At 40.6% G+C, this 22,530-nt stretch overlaps 1 protein-coding gene across 1 annotated transcript; it reads left to right on the top strand.

The window, feature by feature from the left end:
• The first annotated feature begins 3,723 nt into the window (after positions 1 to 3,723).
• Positions 3,724 to 12,078, top strand: FGB (fibrinogen beta chain). The gene is made up of 9 exons (XM_044300236.1): positions 3,724 to 3,865; positions 3,986 to 4,003; positions 5,445 to 5,648; positions 5,923 to 6,106; positions 8,225 to 8,452; positions 8,637 to 8,750; positions 9,698 to 9,820; positions 10,628 to 10,913; positions 11,172 to 12,078. The coding sequence occupies exons 1-9, from the start codon at positions 3,779 to 3,781 to the stop codon at positions 11,398 to 11,400; spliced, it is 1,473 nt and encodes a 490-aa protein (XP_044156171.1). The 5' UTR covers positions 3,724 to 3,778; the 3' UTR covers positions 11,401 to 12,078.
• The last annotated feature ends 10,452 nt before the right edge of the window (positions 12,079 to 22,530 follow it).

The following is a 22,530-nucleotide window of genomic DNA, read 5'->3' as shown; positions in this document are numbered from 1 at the left end:
ATAGGTGCATAGACTATCTGCAAAACGAAGCTTAACAGGAAGCCGGCAAAGTGGTGTATAACGCTATATAACGCTTTTCTTTTTGTGGGGAAAAATAATTTATATTTTTTTTACTTCTGTTTAGGGGTACATATAGATTACTTTGTAATTTATATAATTTCTGTAGAATCATTATAGAAAGCAAATTTAAATTATTTTATACTCTTCACACTTCGTTTTAATTCTTTAGGTTATTACAGTTGTTTGGATACCTAATAAGTATAGTTTTTAAGTCATTCATGCATAGTAAAAAATATTTTAAACTAAAAGGGTTACCCAGCTTAAGATAATAAGTTATTCTTATAATTCCATTAAGGAATTACTACATGACATTTTTTTAATTAAGGATATGGCCATACTGGGTCAATACGCAGTGTATTTTCCATCATAGAATTGAGCAAAGTTGATAAGCTTTTACCAAATGTCATCGACATTCTGAGTGACCTGTGGTACTGATATTAGACCTGCAGCATATCAATAATTTTTACCACAGACTTCACCCTTTGAAATGCATAGGGTGAATTCTGCCTCAAAATATGCAATAAATTCCACTGCAGAAAATGCACTGTGTAGCTGCGACTATAATGCATTAATATACTCCTGTATTCTAGTATGTTATCCTATGTGTTATTACCTCACAGGCAACATTAGTTTATCGTCTTTTACTGTCTTTTCCATACTTTCCATGTTCCCAAGGTTGACTGCAGAAGGGTTCCATAGTCTCTGATTCGGTCACTGTAAAACTGGAGTCCTCTTTGCTTATGCCACAGCCAGGAGACTGCTCTAATACAAGAGCTGCTAGTACCAGGTAGTTCCTAGAACAGGAATGTACAGAGAAGTGATCACACCCTCTACTGAGGACCTGGGCCACTAAACGGCAAAAGACAGTAGACGCTTTATTTTTAACATTGTGTAGGGACAGGGATTTTAATATTTGTAATATACTTTATTAGGGAAAGATGTTTGTACTGGAAAACATAGCGTAAGAGTCTTCTTAGCAAAGCTTTGAATAAGTATTGCTAAGGAGAGTCTGTCTTCAGTAAAATACTGAAGACTGAAGACAGACTCTCCTTAGCATCGTTCAGTTAGAGCTTTGCTAAAAACACTCATTACACCCTATTTTCAAGTACAAAGAAACATTTTTTCCTCAAAAAATACATTATGAAAATGTTTAATATCCTTGTCCCTTACACAATGTTAAAAATTAACTGAAACAACAGTTACACATTTTTTTAAGGTGGTAATGTAGTTGATCCATTATTATTACAAGGTTCCAGATCAGCTCATATATGACATTTGTACTGGTTTGATTTGGTGAGCAAATTTACTTTAAAAAATAACTGTGCCCTGCTACCGACCTCACCCACACCAGGACATTCAGTTATATCTGATCTTTTAGCAGATTTTTAGCAAACTTCATTGCTACGCAAAGTACTAAACAGTAAATAAACACACACATTGCCTTAAAGGGATTTTGATATTAATGGCTTATCTTCAGGATCCTCAGGAGAGGTCATTAATATGTGATTGGCCAGGGTCCAACATCTTGCACCCCCGCCAATCAGTTGTAACTTTCAAGACAGTCAGAAAAAACTCTGGTACGTTGCCTGAATTGTTAGTGCTGCCGATCCCAAATGTAACGTGGGTAAAGTTCACAAAGTCAAACAATGCTAAAACTTCTCAGGAAGCCTTCCTTCTATAACTCGACCATCCACATCTCTGGACATAGGACAAGAAACCGGTCTCCACGTGTATACTCTCTTCCACCAAACAATTCTGTAGAATATCAAAAGGTCGCAACCATAGTGAAGCACTGATTACACCGGTCAAGTTAAAGTGGTTTATTATACTCACAAACAAATTCTTGTTAAAAGCTAATCAAAACACATAGGTCAACGTGCAAACTCCTGCCCGAGCCGGGTTTCGCTCTTACGCTTCTTCAGGGGCGAATAACCCACCAATCACGGGGATGTCTTTAAATCTACAGGTAAGTACCACCCATATACATCATTATCCAATAGAAACATATCGACAATCAACAAACATTAAAAACATATAAAAACTCATAAAAACATGTGTATAATAAAAGTTCTTATCCAGACCATACATTTCTTCATAAATAAACTTGCATAAAAAACGTTTTACTATCCACCACATACTAATAGAGGGCGGATGCCTCAATACTACGCTCCTTCATTAATACATTCCCAATCCCTACATCATCTAACATGGGTTCTGAACCAATCTCCAGCCACTATTCCCTCATTCATCAATAGGTCCTTCCTCCCGGCTCAAATGTAAGTAATCTTCTCCACTCCATACCGAAATGGCAGAGCAATTTAAACTAAACACGGCTTAAGATCACATTCCACATTTAACCCTTGTGTTTGGAGTGTATTTAGCTTGTACATTCATTCGGCTTCACGTCAGTTTATTTTCGCGATGGAGTCACCACCCCGCCAGTGTGGTTTCACCAATTCAATGCCGGTAAATATTTATTGAAGTGTAGGGAAACACTGTGGGTCTCAAGTCCTTTTTAAATATTTCTAATATGTTCTTGGATCCTGGTTTTTAATTTTCTGGTTGTCCTACCCACATATTGGAGGCCATACGGGCACTCCAAAAGGTAAACGATCCCTGTATTTTCGCATGTGATCTCTCCCTTAATTTTAAAAACCTGATCTTTTGTGCTTGAACAGAACCCACACCATGTGAATTTATTCCCCATTGAGTTGGAACTATGAACCAAATTATTATGGAGATTTGGGGCTTTCTTTAATACAACATCTGGATGTTTGGGGATTTCTTTACCTAAAATAAGATCATTTTTAAGAAACCCCCAATTTTTCCTAATAGCATTTTTAACAGGACCAGCGTTGACATTGAACTGGGTCAAGCTGTTACCTTGTTGCTGCATCACTGGAACTACACTATATATCCATTGTGCAGCTGGTACCTGCAGAACTTCTCTCATTCCCTTCAATGGGAGCAGCACTGCTGTTACCAGCTCCTTCCACTACACCCCGGCCATTTTGATATTAATGACCTATCCGATAGGTTTGGCCAACATTAATCTAATAAGTATGGCCATCGGTTGGAACAGTTCTTGCTTCACAGTTCTGGACAGTTCTCTCCCAGTAGACATACAGTATCAAGGATGACAGTATCTTCATTGAAAAAGTGTCCTTTTTTCCATTTTAAGAATGGCCCAGGATTATGGAACTCAAACATTACATTTCTGTATAAATGCTGTCGTCCTCGATATTACAAAATAAAATCTCTTTAGTCATACTGCTTAATAATAAAAGTAACAAAGTAAATTATTGAATTGCTCATTAGAAATTCTCTGAATTAAATGTTAACTATAACTGACCATAAATGTTAGAAATGAACAAGCCTCGCAATGATCATCTCTACATCTGCAGCCCTAAGTCAACCAGATACTATTTGCTTATCTGCAAAATTGTTGCATCTGGGATTAAATAAAAGGCTATAGCTTGTCAGTCTTACAAAATATCAGAGTAGATGTTGTGCAATTGAACAACTCCCCTGACACCAGTGTGTCCACCTACACAGGCAAGCTCATAGTTCCCATAAGTGATAGGATTGGTTATCTATTAACATTACCACAGTCAGTGTGCAATAGAAATCCTATGAGAGCAAACTCAGGGGTCACGTGTCATTACCTGGATGCTTTATAAAGAGAAGAGTACCTCCAGAGAGGCTATCACAGCTAAGCATGGCTAAATTATTGAGGGTGGTCGTGTTACTAGTCCTCTGCACCACAGCAGTGTGGTGCACCAGTGATTATGATGAAGACGATGGGGTAATTATATGGTTGTGACAATTGTAGAGTTGCACCGAATTATATTTTTGTTGATTGCATTTATTTACCCACGTTTAGGGTGTATAATCGTATTAACTGTTGTTTTCCTATCATTTGCAGGGGGATAACGCAGAAAAGGTAATAATTTAATTTATTACACAGTTATGTTGTTTTTTTTTTACCATTTATTACATGCAACATGCATGTATTTATATAAAATGTCCGTAGAACTGTTTGCTCTTGAATTTTTTTGGTGGTGCTCATATATTTTTTCCTAATGTGGTTTTTACCTATTCAAGACAGTGGAGAATGAGCACTAACAAACACAATATAACACTATGAATTTCATCAGATTTGATCATATGATCGATGAAAAGCAGGCATGTCAGGCGACTTGGCAGTAGAGCATCATACATGCATGACAGCGCTGGATCTAAGCTGGCATTGTACACATGCACTTTTGTATCAGAAAACTGGTGAAAGTTTGCTTAATCAGCCACATGTGGCTTAGTATGTGTAGGTAAAAATGTATGTGCTCCCCTGGGTATAGATGCACAACTGCATATGGGGTCGAGCACTTCCTGCCTTTTAACACAACGCAATTTTTTGTAGATTGTATATAGATATGCCTGGAGGTATATAAACTCCAAATTTATATGTGCCTGATTCTCATCCGCAGGCAACATTTAGGTGCACCTGTGAGGCCTGGGTCTTACCAGCCAGTCTTGGGTGGGACTCACAGCTTCCTCCCTCCTCCCATTGCAAGCATGACTACATGCTGGAGGTAACTGGGAGTTTGCTGTGAGTCAGACCTTACGCTCCTGCAATTCGCCCACTGGCTCCTGGTATTGCCCATATGGCACAGGTAGGTTAGCGTTAGGTCCCGAGCTACTTAAGATACCCTGGTTTTTGAGGGTTTAGTCAGACTTGGTTGTTTGCATCCACAGTAGTGCACCTTTCTTATTAATGTTTATTTCAAATAGCTATTTACACCCACACTTTTTTCTATCTTGTGTAGGTTGTCTTTTTGTGGTACTTGTGGTCCGCTGTGGGCATCCTCCACTGTGCACATTTTTGCTGGGGATCGCAATTAGCAACGGGCCACAAGTGCAGGATCTGCTTCCCTGGGTATAGATTCACAACTGAATATGGGGTTGAGCACTTCCTGCCTTTTAACACCACGCCATTTTTTGTAGTTTGTATATAAAAATGTATGTGGCCCTTCATACATGTACACATGTATAGTAACTAACATAATTGCATTAGTAACTATACAACATTGTAAAATATATTAATACATCTAGAGGTTAAGTAATCCGAAGTATAGTATAGCTTGTACCAATGTGCAGACGTACAATTCTGTTAGCATATTGGAGGAAAATTTCCTATTGCTATTTTTTAGAAAATATTAGTATGTCAAATAGCTGCAATTTGATTTTTTCCGCAAGTAGTTTCCACAATCTGACATTTCTTGAGATATTGGAGATGAATAAGGAGTCTTCAAATGAGGCCCCTTTACTAATGACTGCTACTATTATTATTATTATGTACTTGCACTGATTTTAGAATATTATTCCAGAACGCAGAAACATCGGTTGATGCAAGAGGACACAGGCCACTCCCTGCAGGACAAAAACTCCCTCCAACCAGAAAGCCTCCTCCACCACCAGTCAGTGGAGGTGGCTACAGAGCACGTCCGACCAAAGCTCCAGCCAAAGGAGAGAAGAAAGGACCCGTAGTGTTTCCTGACAGTGGAGGATGTAAACATCTACAGGAGGAGATGGTAGGAACACCTTATAATGTAAATCTGGCAGAAAAAAATTGTAGAGGGTCTTTTCTAGCAGAAGAAAAAGAAGACGTAAGGGGAATTACACTCTTTGGCAAGGGCACTGGGAATGTAGAGTGACAGAGAAGAGCCCGGATGAGTTGATGAGAAAAAATCTGACCAAGAATTGTAATTGGATTTTTAATGGAGAAATTATTCTCCTTGAACCTCAGTTTTAAGTAACTAAAAGTTTTCTGTTATGCATAACAATTCATGCCTTTCATTCTTCCAGGGAGTGTTATGTCCCACTGGTTGTGAATTGCGCACCAATCTTCTAAAACAACAAAGGAATGTCAAAAACTCTGTGGCTAACATTCGTCCCAGGCTGGAGTCACTGTCTCATTCATCAACCAATATATTCAAGTATGCCTCTCTGCTTGGAGAAAAATTCAAAGAACGACAGGAACTCAACAAAGGTGGACTTTCTGCCTTCTGTATCTCAACATGTTGTTAATGTGCCAGATAGCTTGCCAATATATATGAGGAAGGATAAATTAAGCAGTAATTTTATGTTTAATGTCATCACTGTAAGGTTGTGTCTTAAAGTAGCCTGACTGCTTCTATAGGAACTAGAGAAATCACATGTAGAAGATACATTATTATTAGTTTTCACTTTTAGCCCCATAGAAATCCCTAGAAAACCCATACACACCATTGCCATAGTTGCAAATATAATTTCCTTGCCTTTCTACGGGTAAATCCCCACCAAGAATTTTCTAAAGCCCTACAATACTGACTTTAATGGACCAGATCCAATAAATATCTCTACCAATGAAACACTTTTTAAAATCATATACATGATAATTATTCTTCATGCACATCATTTGATTTGTTAAAGACAATTTTTACCCAAAATATAAAACATTTTAAAATGGTGACCATAAGATCATGGCAATGAGTAAAGATGTTATCATTAATCAACCTCTTTTTGTGGGGGTCTGCTGGAAGTGTCTTTTCTGCTGCAGCTCAGGGGGCGTGTCTCAGCTCTCCCTATCACAGCTCAGGAGGCAGTTGAAGGATGAAATTGAGCACGTGCTGCCATATCAGTGAGCTGGGAAAAGGAACAAACTGCAGGTGGCGCTATACAGATACATTTTATTGAATAACGCAGTGGCTATGCTAAATTTTTTATTCCATGCAATTACAAAAGTATTCAGATCCAGGTAATGGTTTAAAAAATTGTAGAATATTTTTCATGGGACAACCCCTTTAAGTCTACAACTAGCTAACTCATCCTATACAATTAGGTTGGTAGTTGTGAAAGAATATAGCCAAGCTTGTTGGTTCCCCAGTTGCAGTTATTTAAGATTACTTAAAGGAGTTGTCTCATTTCAGTCAGTGGCATTTATCATGTAGAGAAAGTTAATACACAACACTTACTAATGTATTGTGATTTTCCATATTGCCTCCTTTGCTGGCTGGATACATTTTTTCATCACATTATATACTGGTTGCTTCCATGGTTACAAGTACCACCCTGCAATCCATCAGTAGTGGTTGTGCTTGCACATTATAGGAAAAAGCGCAGGTGTCTCTGATGGCCAGGACCGTGGGAGTGCACATAGGCTAGTGCTTTTTCCTATAGTGTGTAAGCACGACCACTGCTGCTAGATTGCAGGGTGGTCGTAACCATGGAAGTGAGCAGTATATAATGTAATGGAAAAATGTTTCCAGCCAGAAAAGGAAGCAATATGGATAATAACAATACATTAGTAAGTTGCTTGTATTAACCTCCTCTAGATAATAAATTCTATTTGCCGAAGTGAGACAACCCCTTTAAGGCCTTTTTACTCGGGCTGAAAGTTGGGGCAATTATAGTGAAGGAACACTCCATTATTTAATCTGTATGGGAAAGAACAATTGATCTGCATACAGTAGAGGTGATTGCTGCATGTAAATGTAGTTCTCATCCCGCTGATCAGCAGGCAGTTATCTGGAAAGAACTTTTTGTTCCCTATAATTGCCTGCTTGGTTGGCCTGTGTAAAGAGGTCCTTAGACCTTAATTTGGAATATTTGCAGGGTAAATGTTGCGTGACAACCACATAATGTGAATAAATAAGTGCTTCCATAGCACCCAGACTGTCAGGCATGCTGTATTAGCAATGCACATTCAATAGTTAAGCTGGAAGCATTTTGGCAACAGTTAAACCATACTGTCCTAATCTTAGACTGTGAGATTAATCAGATTTTTCTAAAAAGAATATCTAAATTTGAGAAAATATTATTTTGCATGATCTTACCCTACAAATCACAGGTATCATAGCTGTCTCTTTAAAAATATAGGATTTATCACAGAGTTAGAATACAGAAGATACTATTGATACCCATTTTACCAAACTAATATATATAGCATTTCTTGAAGCTTAGCATAAATATTCCTTGGTTTGTGCCAGATGTGCTATCCATGTGAATAGATTCTTTAAATCTCTCTGCTGTCTGTTGAATCACTATGGACATGTATGAAGATACCTTTAATTGGTTTTGTAGAGCCATGAGCAGTGCATCATGTAAATAATAAATGTTTCCTTTTCAGAAAACGAGAATCTTATTAATGAATACAGTACAGATCTGGAGGAACACTACACTTATATCAAGGAAAATGTGGATAACAATATTCCATCCAACATCCGCATCCTCCGCCAAGTGTTAGAGAATCTGAGATCCAAAATCCAGAAACTAGAAGCCACAATTTCCTCCCAGGTGGAGAACTGCCGAACTCCATGTGTTACAAGTTGCAACATTCCAGTGGTATCTGGCAAAGGTAATGTCTTGTCACATTCATATCCAGCTGTTGAAACAATGCAAGATTGAGTACTTCAGATGAGCAAAACAGAGTCCTGTAACTCATCGGCATGATTACTTTACTAAGGTCTACATGCATTCTTTACGTTCCTGATCTAAGTCCTTGCTGATCACCAGCCAATTGATTTCATATATACTTACAGAGTGCGAAGAAATCTACAGGAAAGGTGGGGAGACATCAGAGATGTATCTCATACAGCCAGATGGATTCTTCAGGCCATACAAAGTTTACTGTGATATGACCACACAAGACGGCGGTAAGCATGCCAGTAATACAGTAACTTCTACAAATGGTAGATGGCCACAAAGGAAAACTTTTGAACAGTTCAGGCCTAACTTGCAGGTGGTGTTTCCATAAGGAAGACCGAAAAACGATTGAATTCACATTGCATTTTCAATAAAATTGTGAACAGCTCTCCTTCTCAGCAAAGCATTTTATTAGTGGCCATTATTGATAACACTTGGTAAATAGCGACAATTAGGGCTCATTTACATGGGCTAATACACAAGGCAATGGTTTGGAACGAACAGTTCATTCCCAATCATTGTTTGCTCATATTGCTGCATTTACATGCAGCAATTGCCCCCTCTGTATGGGAATGAATGATCATTACTACGATCATTTATCCCCATACAGTTCTATGGTTTGTTGGGAGCCCCATCCTGTTTACACAGGGTAATTCGCCTGGAAAATGATGTTTTTATGTGCTGCATATATGATTGTATGTCTTGACAAATGAATGTTTTATAATTTCTCGGGTGATCAGCAGAAGATTTACATTGGGCTGTTATCAGGAATGACCTTTTTTTAAAAGAAAAAGATCCTTTAAAAAAAATCAGATCCTGTGAAAAAACGGATCCTGTGCCTCCATTATGTACATTTGGCAACCGTTTTAGCCATCCTGCATGCAGTACTTTTTTTTTTGTCTATAAAAACGTTTTTTTCAGTTTTTCCGATGGATCAGAAAAACGGAAAAATAACGGTGATGTGAACTGTCCCTAATCTATCCAGTCTCATAACCTATCTAGTCATGAGTTTAAGATAGATATATGATGAATGACTTTTGCATAGGATACTGGTCGTGATTTCCAGCATCCCTTTTAGATGTGATTGACAAAATTGTTTTGTTTAGATAATAATTAAAGGGTCCATATGCTAGCAGCTTGGATGTTGTGTAAACTTGATTTACTGATCCATTTTTAGGATGGACAGTAATCCAGAACAGACAAGATGGCAGCGTTAACTTTGGAAGAACATGGGACAGCTATAAGAATGGATTTGGAAATGTTGCTTTCAATGGAGGAAAAGGAATCTGCGATACTCCAGGTACATTTTAGTTACATGTGTATTATGGGCTATGGTCAGGGAACGCCCAAAAAGAACAAACTACACAGTGGTAGTCAGTAAATTCCTTTAATTCCAGTGGAGAGTAAATCCAGGCCTTTTGAGATAGTATTGTGCTCCTTCTCCTCCCGGCCTGCGATGCTTCGCTGGGTTCCCTTGCTGTAAACATCAGGTTTGACATTGCCGGCAGCCAATCACTGGCCATGGCCATGACTGGCTCCCCTTTTGTCATGACAACTTGTCACATGACACAAAGGGATCCGGTCTTCGCCGCGACCAGTGATTGGTTGCCGCAAAGTCAAACCAGATGTTTACAGTGAGGTTGCCTAGTAGAGCATCGCAGGCCTGGAGAAAAAAGGAGCCACCTCCGGGAAGCAGGTAAGTAATCTTTCCTTTACAGGTCTTGCCAAACCCCCCCCCCCCCCCCCATTCTTGAACAACCCCTTTAAGGATTTAGAAAGCCAGTCTCTGGTGAACGTTTATTTCCATATTAGAGAAATCCTTATGTATTATTGCCTATATTTTTGCTTTTATATTAATGTTGCATTGTCATAAGAGTAGGGGGACTCCAATTCTCCACTTGTTCAGCCTTTTAGCAGAATACAAGCAGATTTATGACACCACTGAATTAATAAAGGCTTCATTCTTCTGAGGGTTCTGCGGGGCAGCAATGCTTCTTTAATACATGGGAAACCCGTATATTCAATTTTGGGAAATGGTGTCAGAATATCTGAAAGAGCTCCATGCAATTTCTATAATCAGAATGTAACAGTGTCTTACTTTCTCCAGCTGAATATTGGCTCGGTAATGAGAGAATTAGCCAGATTACTAACCTAGGACCCACCGAAGCTTTGATTGAAATGGAAGACTGGGACGGCAACAAAGTTTCAGCCCAGTATACTAGTTTCACTGTGCAAAATGAAGCAAACAAATATCAGCTTTCTGTGAGTGGCTACAAGGGTACTGCCGGAAATGCTCTCATGGAAGGGGCTTCAGAACTTAGAGGAGAAAACCGAACCATGACAATACACAATGGCATGTTCTTCAGTACTCATGACAGAGACAATGACGGATGGTACGTATGGAACTTTTTCATTTATTAAATCCTAATTTGCCCAAAGTCACATTCTTCCTATAGATGTATACCTTAGATAGTGGTTGCAATTGCACCTCATGAATCTAACTTGTGTACTGCAAGTTTTTTAACAACAGTATGGGTTGCTCTATGGGACACAAGGAAACAAAACACACAAATCTACATGACAGTGTCTCCTCTTTCTGGAAATTCTGATATTACTGTTTTCATACATTTAAAGCCATGTTTTATTTCCAGGTTGCATGCAGATCCAAACAAACAGTGCGCCAAAGAAGATGGTGGTGGTTGGTGGTACAACAGATGCCACTCTGCTAATCCTAATGGCAGATATTACTGGGGTGGATATTACACATATGATATGGCAAAACACGGTACAGATGATGGTGTTGTATGGATGAACTGGAAGAAATCCTGGTATTCAATGAGGAAGATCAACATAAAAGTCCGCCCGTTCTTCAGCAGTTAAAAACATGTCATATGGTGCCTGAAACAGCAAGACATCAACATAGCCAAAGTACATCATCCAACACGTGGAACACTTCAGGTCATCTGTCAGGATGACTCTATGCATTGTTCTAGAGCAGTGATGGCTAACCTTGGCACTCCAGCTGTGGTAAAACTATAACTCCCAAGATGCCCCCCTTGATTGGCTGCTCCCAGAACTCTATAGAAATAAATGGAGCATGCTGGGAGTCGTAGTTTCACCACAGCTGGAGTGCAAGGTTAGCCATCACTGTTCTAGAGTCATGTATTAGAAAGCAACTAAGTAGATGTAATGTATGAGTCAAAACATCCAACACCCAGGGTCATAAACCCACAATGCTCTCCTCAACAGTAAAAATAAAGAAGGCATATAAGAAGTCTGTCAACATTTTACACCATAATCCAATCTCAAAATGCTTGATGCAGTCCTTCAGTAAGTGTTATAATGGCAACAATTTGACGACATTTCCTTTTTTCTTATTTATGACTGATTATATGATTTTCTATCTAGCTGTTAGTAAATCAACTAGCGGTTGCCAACTGTGGCTACGACAAACAAATGACCATATTGAGGACCAGGTTGATCAGTGAAACATGTTGTTATGGTGATGTCACTTAAAAGCTGTGTAACAATAAAGAAACTGAAGTCTTGTCTACAGTGGTTGATTTCTCATGTTTTTTTATTACAGAAACACATGAATATTGTTTGATATTTACATTTTTCTATTTTGTTTTTAATGGCATGAACATTTTTGCAGAAGTGTCAACAGGAAGTGAAGCCATTTTGTTTGCCAATTTTGAATTAGCTTTAATGAGTCTGAAGAAAAAAAGGTTAGCACTTTAAAGTTTTTTTTTTGAGATTTTGATACTGATGACCTATCCTCAGGATAGGTTATCAGTATGTGATCAGTAAGGGTCCGACACCTGGAACCCCAGCGATCAGCTGTTTGAGTCTGAGTGTGATACCAAGCACAGCCGATATACAATATACAGAAATGTGCTTGGTAAGCTGAGAGAAGGCCGCAGCACTCAAAGGAGCATCGGTGCCTTCTCAAATAGCTGATCGCTGGGGGTCCCGGGTGTTGGAACCCCACTGAGGATAGGTCATCAGTATAAAAATCTCGGAAAACACTTTTAATGATAAAACATCTTGATATAACAGCGAAACCTTAAATTTGTGAGAAGTTAAATAAAAAGAGACAAACGATATGGCTGTACTTTCTGTTGTCACTTTTAAAAAATGGCCGCCTCAACTAAGTAGAAAAACATCTCTAGAAAAAAATAAACTATAATTAAGAAATGCCAAATGTATGTGTGTGTGTGTGTGTGTGTATATATATATATATATATATATATATAGGTGAAACTCGAAAAATTAGAATATTGTGCAAAAGTCCATTTATTTCAGTAATGCAAATTTAAACGAATTGCATTAATGCAGCTTAAAATTAGAATTTTGATAAAAGGTTCAATATTCTAGGCTCAAAGTGTCACCCTCTAGTCAGCTAATTAATCCATACCCCCTGAGCAAAGGATACCTCAAAATTGTGACTTTGGGGTTTCATAAACTATAAGCCATAATCATCCAAATAAAGGCTTGAAATATCTCGCTTTTCATGTAATGAGTCTATCTCATATACTAGTTTCACCTTTTAAGTTGCATTACTGAAATAAATGAACTTTGCACAATATTCTCTTATTTCGAGTTTCGTATATATATATATATATATATATATATATATATGTATTAGACAAAGAGATGTAGGCATGTTAGGTCATCAGTTATTAAAAGGGGTTGTCTGCTTTGGGAAATTCCTTTTAGGCTAGAGCTACACAGCAACACTGATCACTCGACAGCTTCCGTGGCCAGGATCACTGAGTAGCGGTGATCTCATACAAATGAATGGGATCGCCGCTCCTGTTGCACAAAATCCAGCAGTGTTTAACAGATTTAAATCTGATCACAGGGTGTCTGGCTGGTGGGACCTCCAGCCATGAGGCAAAATCTGTAAGAGAATACAGCAACAAATGTTCAGATTTTTTGCAGGGCCAACACAGGTTAAATGAAGCATTACACAGTTACTATTTAACATGAGCATAAGCTGCAAACTGAGGCTGCTGCAACACATTCAGGTTTTTTTATGCAGTTATTGAATCCAAAACCAGGAGTGGATAACAAACAAAAAAGAGGAAATTTGTATCTATTAAAGGGCTTGTGCAGTCAGTACATTTTGATAACCTATGCCATCAATATCTGATCGGTGGGGGTCTGACTCCCAGCACCCTCACCAATCAGCTGTTTGAAGAGGCGCTCATACAAGCGCTGCTTTCTCTTAAAGATTACACAGTAATTACAAGTGAAAGAAACAAGCACTTGTAATTATACTGTGCTGACAAGACTTCCAAGACCGCGCAGTGTAATCTTGAAGAGGAAATAGCGCTCAACGAGTGCTGCCTCCTCTTCAAACAGCTAATTGGCAGTGATGCTGGGAGTCAGACCCCACCGATCAGATATTGATAAGCTATCCTGAGGATAGCTCATCAATATGTACTGGTTGCATAACCCCTTTAATACTCCTTTTATGATCCTCCTGATTTTGGCTTCTAAAACTGCATCAAAGAACCTGACGTGTGGCAGCACCCTGACTGACAAAATAAGTGGTCAGTTTACATGTAAAAAAACATCCATAGGAAAAAAATGTTAATTCTTTACCCATCTTTTTCTACCAAAAAATCAACTACAGAATACAAAACCAAAGCATAGAAAAAGTGTAATGGAAAGATATACACATCTTCCTTGAATTTAATCCACTGGCTTTGGCTTAAAAATCTAGATCAAAATATGGAACAAACCATCTGCACCAGATATAAAGCTCCCTAGGAACCTGTTCACTACATGCAGTTTTGATGCTTTTCAGCAAAAACAAGGAGTGGAGCCAAAATATGAGAGAGTACGGTATGTGCTTTTCCTCTGTTTAGGATCACTCTTTGGTGCATCACATCAACTTATTTTTTATTAAGAATAGTGTAAGAAATACAAGTTTTCATAAATCGCCTCTTATGGCACAAATACACTCGAAAATTTACCAAAAAGCGGCAATAGGCACACGTTTTATGGTTTCCTACAGATCACCACACCTAGACCTTGCAGTTTTTTATTAGAAAAGGACCACAAAATGTATATAAACTCATCAAACTGAAACACATTGGGACACATTCACTAAAATAGACATGCCAAAAGAAGAAGTGTGACGAGCGGTGCGGACAAATGTCATGTCATGCCAGATTCGCCATTTTGATGAAACTATTAGTAAGTGTGCTCCATTTCACTCACAGATTAGCTGGATACTAAGGGGGTCATTTGCTAACCAGAAATACGTCTATATAAGGCGTATTTCTGGCGCACATTGTGGCACAAAGCTTATTTGCGCCGCAATCTGTGACTTTTTCCCGCTCATGCCAGTTAAAAAAAAGTGGGCGTGGAGTGGGCAGGGAAAAGAGACGGGATGGCAGGACCGTCTCATTCATCATTTTCTACTCCTGTTTTAGGTGTAGAAAATGGTCTAAATCTACTCCAGGAAGCGAGCTGGCGTAGATTTAGAAGCAGCGGCCGATCCGCCGAAGTTAAGTAGACCACCGACAGCGCAGGGGCGCTGGTCTTAATAAATGACCCCCTAAGTTTTCTAAAAAAGCATGTGTGAATCTGTCCTTTGTTCTGACTGATTGCGTGAATTCACATGCAAAAAAATAGCTTTCAATTTCAGACATTTCAAATACGACAGCTTAGACCAATCCTACGCTGTAGTGAAAGGCAGTACTTTATATGTCCATGCGGCATTTTTGTAAACCTAGCACATAGAATTAGCTTTTTATAGATGTGGTCCAGTGGGAAATGAAATCCCAGTACATATTAATGTTACTAGTTGTACTAGTTGTTACTAGTTACTCTGTACTATGTGGTGGTTTGGTCCAAGTACATTTCTTTTGCTGTTGCCCTGTTGCTCTGGGTAGTAAATAGCTAAAAGATATTTGTCTCTAACTTTCTAATTTCTGTATTCACAGGATTGCTCATTTTATATTCTATCTATAGGCTTTCTACACTTATTGTTGTCATGAGGTTCCAAGAGAATTTGACCTTATAATTATGCCTCACAATCAGGGCCGGTGCAAGGATTTTTGCCAACACAAGCAAAGCTACATTTTGGCGCCCCCCCCCCCCCCTCGCAGTTCACCTGGCCCATGTCCCGTCTGCAGCAGCTGGCTTCTCCTCTGGGTGGTCCTGGTATCTTCTCTCTGCTTCAGACAATCGCTGGTTTGAGGACCGTATTTTTCGCCCTCTAGGTTTTAGAGAAGGATAATAAAAAAATATATATTTTCCATTACACCTCAGGTCAGACCAGCAATCAGACCCCCAATGTTAATCAGATCTCAGCTCACAGCCGCAATCAGACCCCCAATGTTAATCAGACCTCAGATCAGACCCCCATGTCAGACATCAGCCCCCATCCATCAGCCCCCCATGTCAGCCATCATGCCGCCATGTCAGCCATAGGCCCCCATGTCAGCCATCAGCCCCCATGTCAGCCATCAGCCCCCATGTAAGCCATCATGCCCCCATGTAAGCCATCATGCCCCCATATCAGCCATCAGCCGCCCATGTCACATTTCTCCCCCTCCATGTCAAATCACCCCCTTATGTCACATCAGCCCTCCATGTCACATTTCTCCCCCTCCATGTAACTTTTTTCCGCCCTCCCCCAGGGTGCGCCCTAAGGCAGCCGCTTGGTCTGCCTTATGGTAGCACCGGCCCTGCTCACAATCCATCTCTCAAGTTACGGAAATAGTATATGCTGTTTCTCCGATTCACTTGTATTAGAGCCATGGAAACAGCATAGGCTAGCACAACCTACGTGGCTATTTCCATAGTCCTGAGCACTAATGGCCACCACATCCAGACGGAAGGGGATGGAGGAAGTCCATTCTAAGATGATAATACCCCTATGAGGAGATGTACTTCTAGGGAAGAATACCTCTTGTAGTACAACAGAATCTTTTAGGGGAAAAAAACTTTGTGTTCCTCTGTATGAAATCAAAGATATGTAGAGATACTGTATGGTATAATATAATAACTATCTATGGGTGAACTATCATGGGAGCTGCAAGACCCCTAAATCAGCACAAGAAAGGGGCCATACTTCTCATGTGGATGACATGAGCTGCAGTACCAGGCACAGTGACAGAGATATGGGCTCTAAGGATTGTCCCTGCCCAATTATTTTGCTGATTGGCACAATAATCATGCACTGATGGTGTATCTTAAAAAAAGACCTAAAAACACTTTAAAAAATACCGTACTTACCTCTCCATTACCATCTCATACAGTTGTCTTCACTTCCATGAGTTCGGTCTGCGACCTGTATTTTTATAGGGGGTCTGGTGTCAATATTTAGGATTCTAGTGTGGAGTCTGTATTTCTTTGACTGTTCTGGTCTGGGATTTGTATTAATTTAGTTCTGGATCGTTATTTATTTAGGGGTCAGGTACTTTTTTATATGTAGGGGTCAGAGTTTTTTTTATATGTTTAGGGATCTGGGTTCTGCGGGGGAGATTTATCAAACTGGTGTAAAGAAGAACTGGATTAGTTGCCTATAGCAACCCATCAGAATCCACCTTTCATTTTCCAAAGGAGCTGTCAAAAATGAAAGGTGGAATATGATTGGTTGCTATAGGCAGCTAAGCCAGTTCTACTTTACACCAGTTTGATAAATCTCCCCCTGCATTTCTTTAGGTTGTCTGTATTTAGGAGGTCTGAACTGGGGTCTATTCTGGGGTCTAATGAAAGGGGCTATATGCACAATTTGTGATTTACATGCCATTAGTTGATGTTCTACGTGAATAAGTAGGGCACAAGGTGGAAACATTTCTGCTGGCACTTCAAATGTCGCATCTCCTTGATGTCCTTCCTCAAAAGCTGCCAATTATGCATATAGTATCCCTCATCCTATTATCTGGTGCAAATTGACAAAGCAATTGTTCATTACAATAGATAATTAGCAATTAACACTACTGATGTGTGGATACTACTTGTGGTCCACCACATCATGTTACTGCCTGGCCAGGACAGTGCCATGAACTACAGAGGAAACCACTGGTTAATAAACTGCATGGGCCAGAAGGTTTTGGGTAATGCTTGGACAGAGGATGGAGCTTCAGCATGGAGTGTTCTCAGATGACTCAGTGTCTTATCTCACATTGTGATAACATTTTGGCAGTTCAACTTTGATATTTGAAGAGCTTATTTGCTGAAACTAAATCAATAAATACCTGAACTTTGGATCACAAAACTTTGATTTTGAATCAAAGTTCCTATTTGTAGAATGTAAAATAATGTCCACAAATCCATGTTCTATTTGCTGACATTTTTAAACATTAAAATAGCAAGGTTTAAGGTTTTAATGGCAAAATAAAAACCAAGGGGAATATTTACCAACAGAAATATCTCTATATTAGGTTTATTCAGGGGCGTACCTAGAGCATTTGGCACCCGGGGCGAACCCTTTGTTTGGCACCCCCCCCCCCCCCCCAAGAAAGTTAAGAAAACATGCACAAACTTTTTTCAATGTTCTCAATAATATTTATTACAAAACATTCAGACATCCGCATGTGTTTTGGTATCAGTGGATCCGTAAAAATCATACGGACGTCTGAATGGAGCCTTACAGGGGGGTGATCAATGACGGAGGTGATCAGGAAGTCTATATGGGTGATCACCTCTCTGTCATTGATCACCCCCCTGTGATCAATGACAGGCTCCATTCAGACATCCGCATGTGTTTTGCGGATCAGATCCATGTATCAGTGGATCCGTAAAAATCATACGGACCTCTGAATGGAGCCTTAAAGGGGGGTGATCAATGGTTCATAAGGGGCATCTCCTCTCCTACATAGCGCCACATACCTCTTACATCCAGTGATGTCACCTTTGATGTAGACGTTCTCTTTCCTCATCTTCTCCATTCAGACCAGACCGCCATGATGATTTTTCTGACATCTCCCGTCTCTGCAGAGATTGAGAAACAGACATTAGTTTCCTGCCACCCCCAATACTATACTGCAGAAACAGTCCCCCTGGAAATACTACTATAGTGCCCTAGTAATCATGTTCCTCATAGCCCCCAGTAGTAGTAAAGCTCCCCATAATACCCCCTAGTAGTACTAATTTTCCCTATAATAGGACAGTACATAAAATACCCCCGCTTAGTGCCCGCAGTTGAGCTAATGTCCCCATAATGTATGCCAGTATAAAATACCCCTATATAGTGCCCCAGTAAATGCCCTCATACTGCTCCTCTCCCCCTTCCCCATAGTGTCCCCCATAATATGCCAGTAAAAAAATGCCCCTTAGTGCCCCCAGCAGATGCCCCTATAGTGCTCCTCCCCCACAATGTACCAGTAAAAAAATGCCCCTTCTTAGTGCCACCATATGCCTCAATAGTGCTCCACTCCCCCATAGTGCCGCTCTCCCCTATAGTGCCTCCCATAATGTGCCAGTAAAAAATGCCCCCTTAGTGCCACCAAATGCCAGTGCCCCCCATAATGTTCCAATACAAAAGACCACTTTAGAGCCCCCACTTCCCCATAGTGCCCCCAAATAATGCCCCTATAGTAACACCAGATGCCCCATAGTGCTGCTCTCCCCTATAGTGCCCCCCAGAATGTGCCAATAATTAAAAAAAAAGCCCACAGATACCCCCATAGTGCTCCTCTCCCCCATGGTGCCCCCCCATAATGTGCCAGTAAGAAATGCCCCCATAGTGCCAGCCCCCCTATAGTGCTAGTTCCCCCCATAGTGCCAGATCTCCCCCATAGTGCCAGCCCCCCCTATAGTGCCAGCTCCCTCTAGTGTCAGCTCCCCCTATAGTGCCAGCTGTCCCTATAGTGCCCCCCCATAGTGCTAGTTCCCCCATAGTGCCAGATCTCCCCCCATAGTGCCAGCTGCCCCCATAGTGCCAGATCTCCCCCCATAGTGCCAGATCTCCCCCCATAGTGCCAGATCTCCCCCCATAGTGCCAGCTCCCCCTATAGTGCCCCCCCATAGTGCTAGTTCCCCCATAGTGCTAGCTCCCCCCCCCCCATAGTGCCATATCTCCCCCCCATAGTGCCAGGCCCCCCCATAGTGCCAGGCCCCCCCCCCCCCCCAAAGAGGAAAAAAAAACAAAAAAACGAATACTTACCTCCATCAGCTCAGCAGCGATGCAAGCCTTTTCCGGCCTGTGTCCCTGCTGTGTGCTGCCGGGCTCAGGCGTCGCGATGATAATGACATCATCGCTGCCTGAGCCGGCCTCTGATAGGCTGCAGGCATTAGTGCCTGCGGCCTATCAGAAGAACAGGGGAGGGACACGCCTCTCCCTCCCCTGCCCCACAGCACACAGCACGGCCACAATTATATCCAGGGCCGCGCCGCCTGTGGCGATCGGCGGTGCGGCCCTGAAGAATAAAAAATATAATTTTTTTTTTAAGACAGGCGGCCTGGCACCCCCCTTGTGAGTGGCACCCGGGGCGGCCCGCCCCCCCCCCGCCCCCCCCTTGGTACGCCACTGGGTTTATTTCTGGAGCAGATTCTGGTGGAAAGGTTCTTTGCTCCGCAATCTGCGACTTTCCCCCCACTCAGCCAGGTCTAAAAAAAAGTGGGTGGGGGAAGGGGGTCGGCGGATCAGCCGCCAGCACAGGGGATTATTAAGAACGGCGTCTAAATCAACGGTCTTAATGAATTACCCCCTCTATATCTACTTATCTACTAGTAGGAAATAGCAAAGCAATGTATCCCTCACATCATAATATTAGTGGTGACCGTAATAAATAAATGTAATTCACTGTCAGGTATATTATGCAATTTCTTCGATGATTCATTATAATTAATTGACGCGTAATGTGTCCACATAAATGTTTATTTTGACTAAACTCTACTCTTTTTAGATTTCTAGATATAAACGCAGTTTAGTCCTACTATAGTCCTACTATAGTGAGAGAACCTGTCACCGTGAAATGCAGTGACAGGTTCATATATAGAGCAGATTAATATATAGTTTTATGGGAAAAGATTCAGTATAATACATACATTTATATCTCTGCTTTTTCTGAGTTCAGTAGTACAAGGCCATGATATCAGTGACTGACAACTATCTCCAGTGTCGGACTAAGGTGCCTAGGGCCCACCAGTACAATTTATTTTGGGGGCCCACCATAGGGATACATTCAAATATTACCTGCTCTCACAGCAGCAAGATGCTACTGAATGATTGAATATGGGGGTCCCTGCAGCAACTTTGAGGAGGCAGGTCTCTGGGAAAGGAGGTTAATGGTTCTCCTGTCTCTGTACCTATACGTCACCTCTGCCACATGGACGTATATATAATAATAAACTGTGGAGTTTCTTAAATATTCTACCCAGTTTTTTTATATAGACATAGGCTGATTGAGGTGCTGTACATTGAATATATGTATGTAATACGGAAAATTTACTGTGTTATATGCCACTTGTGCAGAGGCTGGAAGACAAGGGGCCCACCTTGCTCAGGGGCCCAGCGGAGGATTCACCTGTACCCCTGCAACACCAAGCGATAAAAAAGGCATATGCCCCCCAAAATAGTACCAATCAACCATCACCTCATCTTGCAGACTCTACCTAAGACAATCAGTCAAAAAAAAAAAAAGCTATGGCTCTCAGACTATGAAGACACTAAAACATCATTTTTTTTTGTTTCAAAAATGCTATTATTGTGTAAAACTTAAATAAATAAGAAAAAGTATACATATTAGGTATTGCCACATCCATAACGTTCTGCCCTATAAAAATGGCACATGACCTAAGGCTGGGTTCACACCTGAGCGTTTTACAGCGCATTCCTACGCGCTGTAAAACGCTCAACAAGGAGAAACCAATGCTTCCCTATGGGAATGGTTCTCACCTGGGCGTTTTACAGCGCGTACGATCGCGCTGTAAAACGCCCGACGCCCCAAGAAGTACATGAGCTTCTTTGGGGCGTCTTGTCGAGCGTTCCCGTACATAGACTTTCGCTTGTCTCTGTATGCGCGATTGCAAACGCCGGTACAATCGCGCATACAGAGTGCTCCTTTCAGAACGCTCAGGTGTGAACCCAGGGTAACCCCTCAGGTGAACGCTGTAAAAATAAATAAATAAAAACTGCCAAAACAACCAATTTTTTGGTCACCTTGCCCCATAAAGTGTAATAGTGAATGATCAAAAAATCATATGTACCCAAAAATGGTACCAATAAAAACATCAACTCTTCCTGCACAAGAAGATCAGCATAAAAAAAAAAGGCGTTCAGAAAATGGAGACACAAAAACATAATTTTTGTTTTCAAAAATGCTTTATTATGTAAAACTGAAACAAACAATCAAAGAAAGTAGACATATTTGATATCATTGCATCCATAACAACCTGCTCTACAAAAATAGCACATGATCTACCCTGTCAGATGAATGTTGTAAAAAAACAAAAAACGGTGCCAAATCAGCCATTTTTTTGTTACCTTGCCTCACAAAAAATGTAATATAGAGCAATTGAAAAATCATATGTACCCCAAAATAGTACCAATAAAACTGTCACCTTATCCCCTAGTATCCAAAATGGGGTTACTTTGTGGGAGTTTCTACTGTAAGGGTGCATCAGGGGGGCTTCAAATGGAACATGGCATCTAAAAACCAGTCCAGCAAAATCTGCCTTCCAAAAACCATATGGCGCTCCTTTCCTTCTGCACCCTGCCATGTGCCCTTACATCAGTTTTTCTGTAAACCACAGGATCAGGGTAATAAATATTGAGTTTTGTTTGGCTGTTAAGGCCTCTTTTACACTGGCGTCATGTTTTTGGCCCGGATAAGATGCGGGTGCGTCGCGGGAAAATGCGCGATTTTTCTGTGCGAGTGCTAAACATTGTAATGCATTTTGCATGCTGGTGAGAAAAATCGGCATGTTTGGTACCCAAAAATCAGCATGTTTGGTGAGGTGTTGTGTATACTGTTTTATTTTCCCTTATAACATGGTTATAAGGGAAAATAATAGCATTCTTAATACAGTGCATAGTACAAT

The sequence above is a fragment of the Bufo gargarizans genome, chromosome 1, assembly GCF_014858855.1.
Source record: "Bufo gargarizans isolate SCDJY-AF-19 chromosome 1, ASM1485885v1, whole genome shotgun sequence".
Lineage (NCBI taxonomy): Eukaryota > Metazoa > Chordata > Amphibia > Anura > Bufonidae > Bufo > Bufo gargarizans.
The sequence above is the reverse complement of the archived record's forward strand: the minus strand, read 5'-3'. Positions and strand labels throughout refer to the sequence as shown.

What these genes read in the sequence shown, in the direction of transcription:
- FGB (XM_044300236.1), top strand. Translation starts at nt 3,779, where the DNA reads ATGGCTAAATTATTGAGGGTGGTCGTGTTACTAGTCCTCTGCACCACA. An exon ending in AACATCTACAGGAGGAGATG is followed by an intron (nt 5,649 to 5,922) that starts GTAGGAACACCT and finishes TCATTCTTCCAG; the next exon opens with GGAGTGTTATGTCCCACTGG. An exon ending in AGGAATCTGCGATACTCCAG is followed by an intron (nt 9,821 to 10,627) that starts GTACATTTTAGT and finishes TACTTTCTCCAG; the next exon opens with CTGAATATTGGCTCGGTAAT.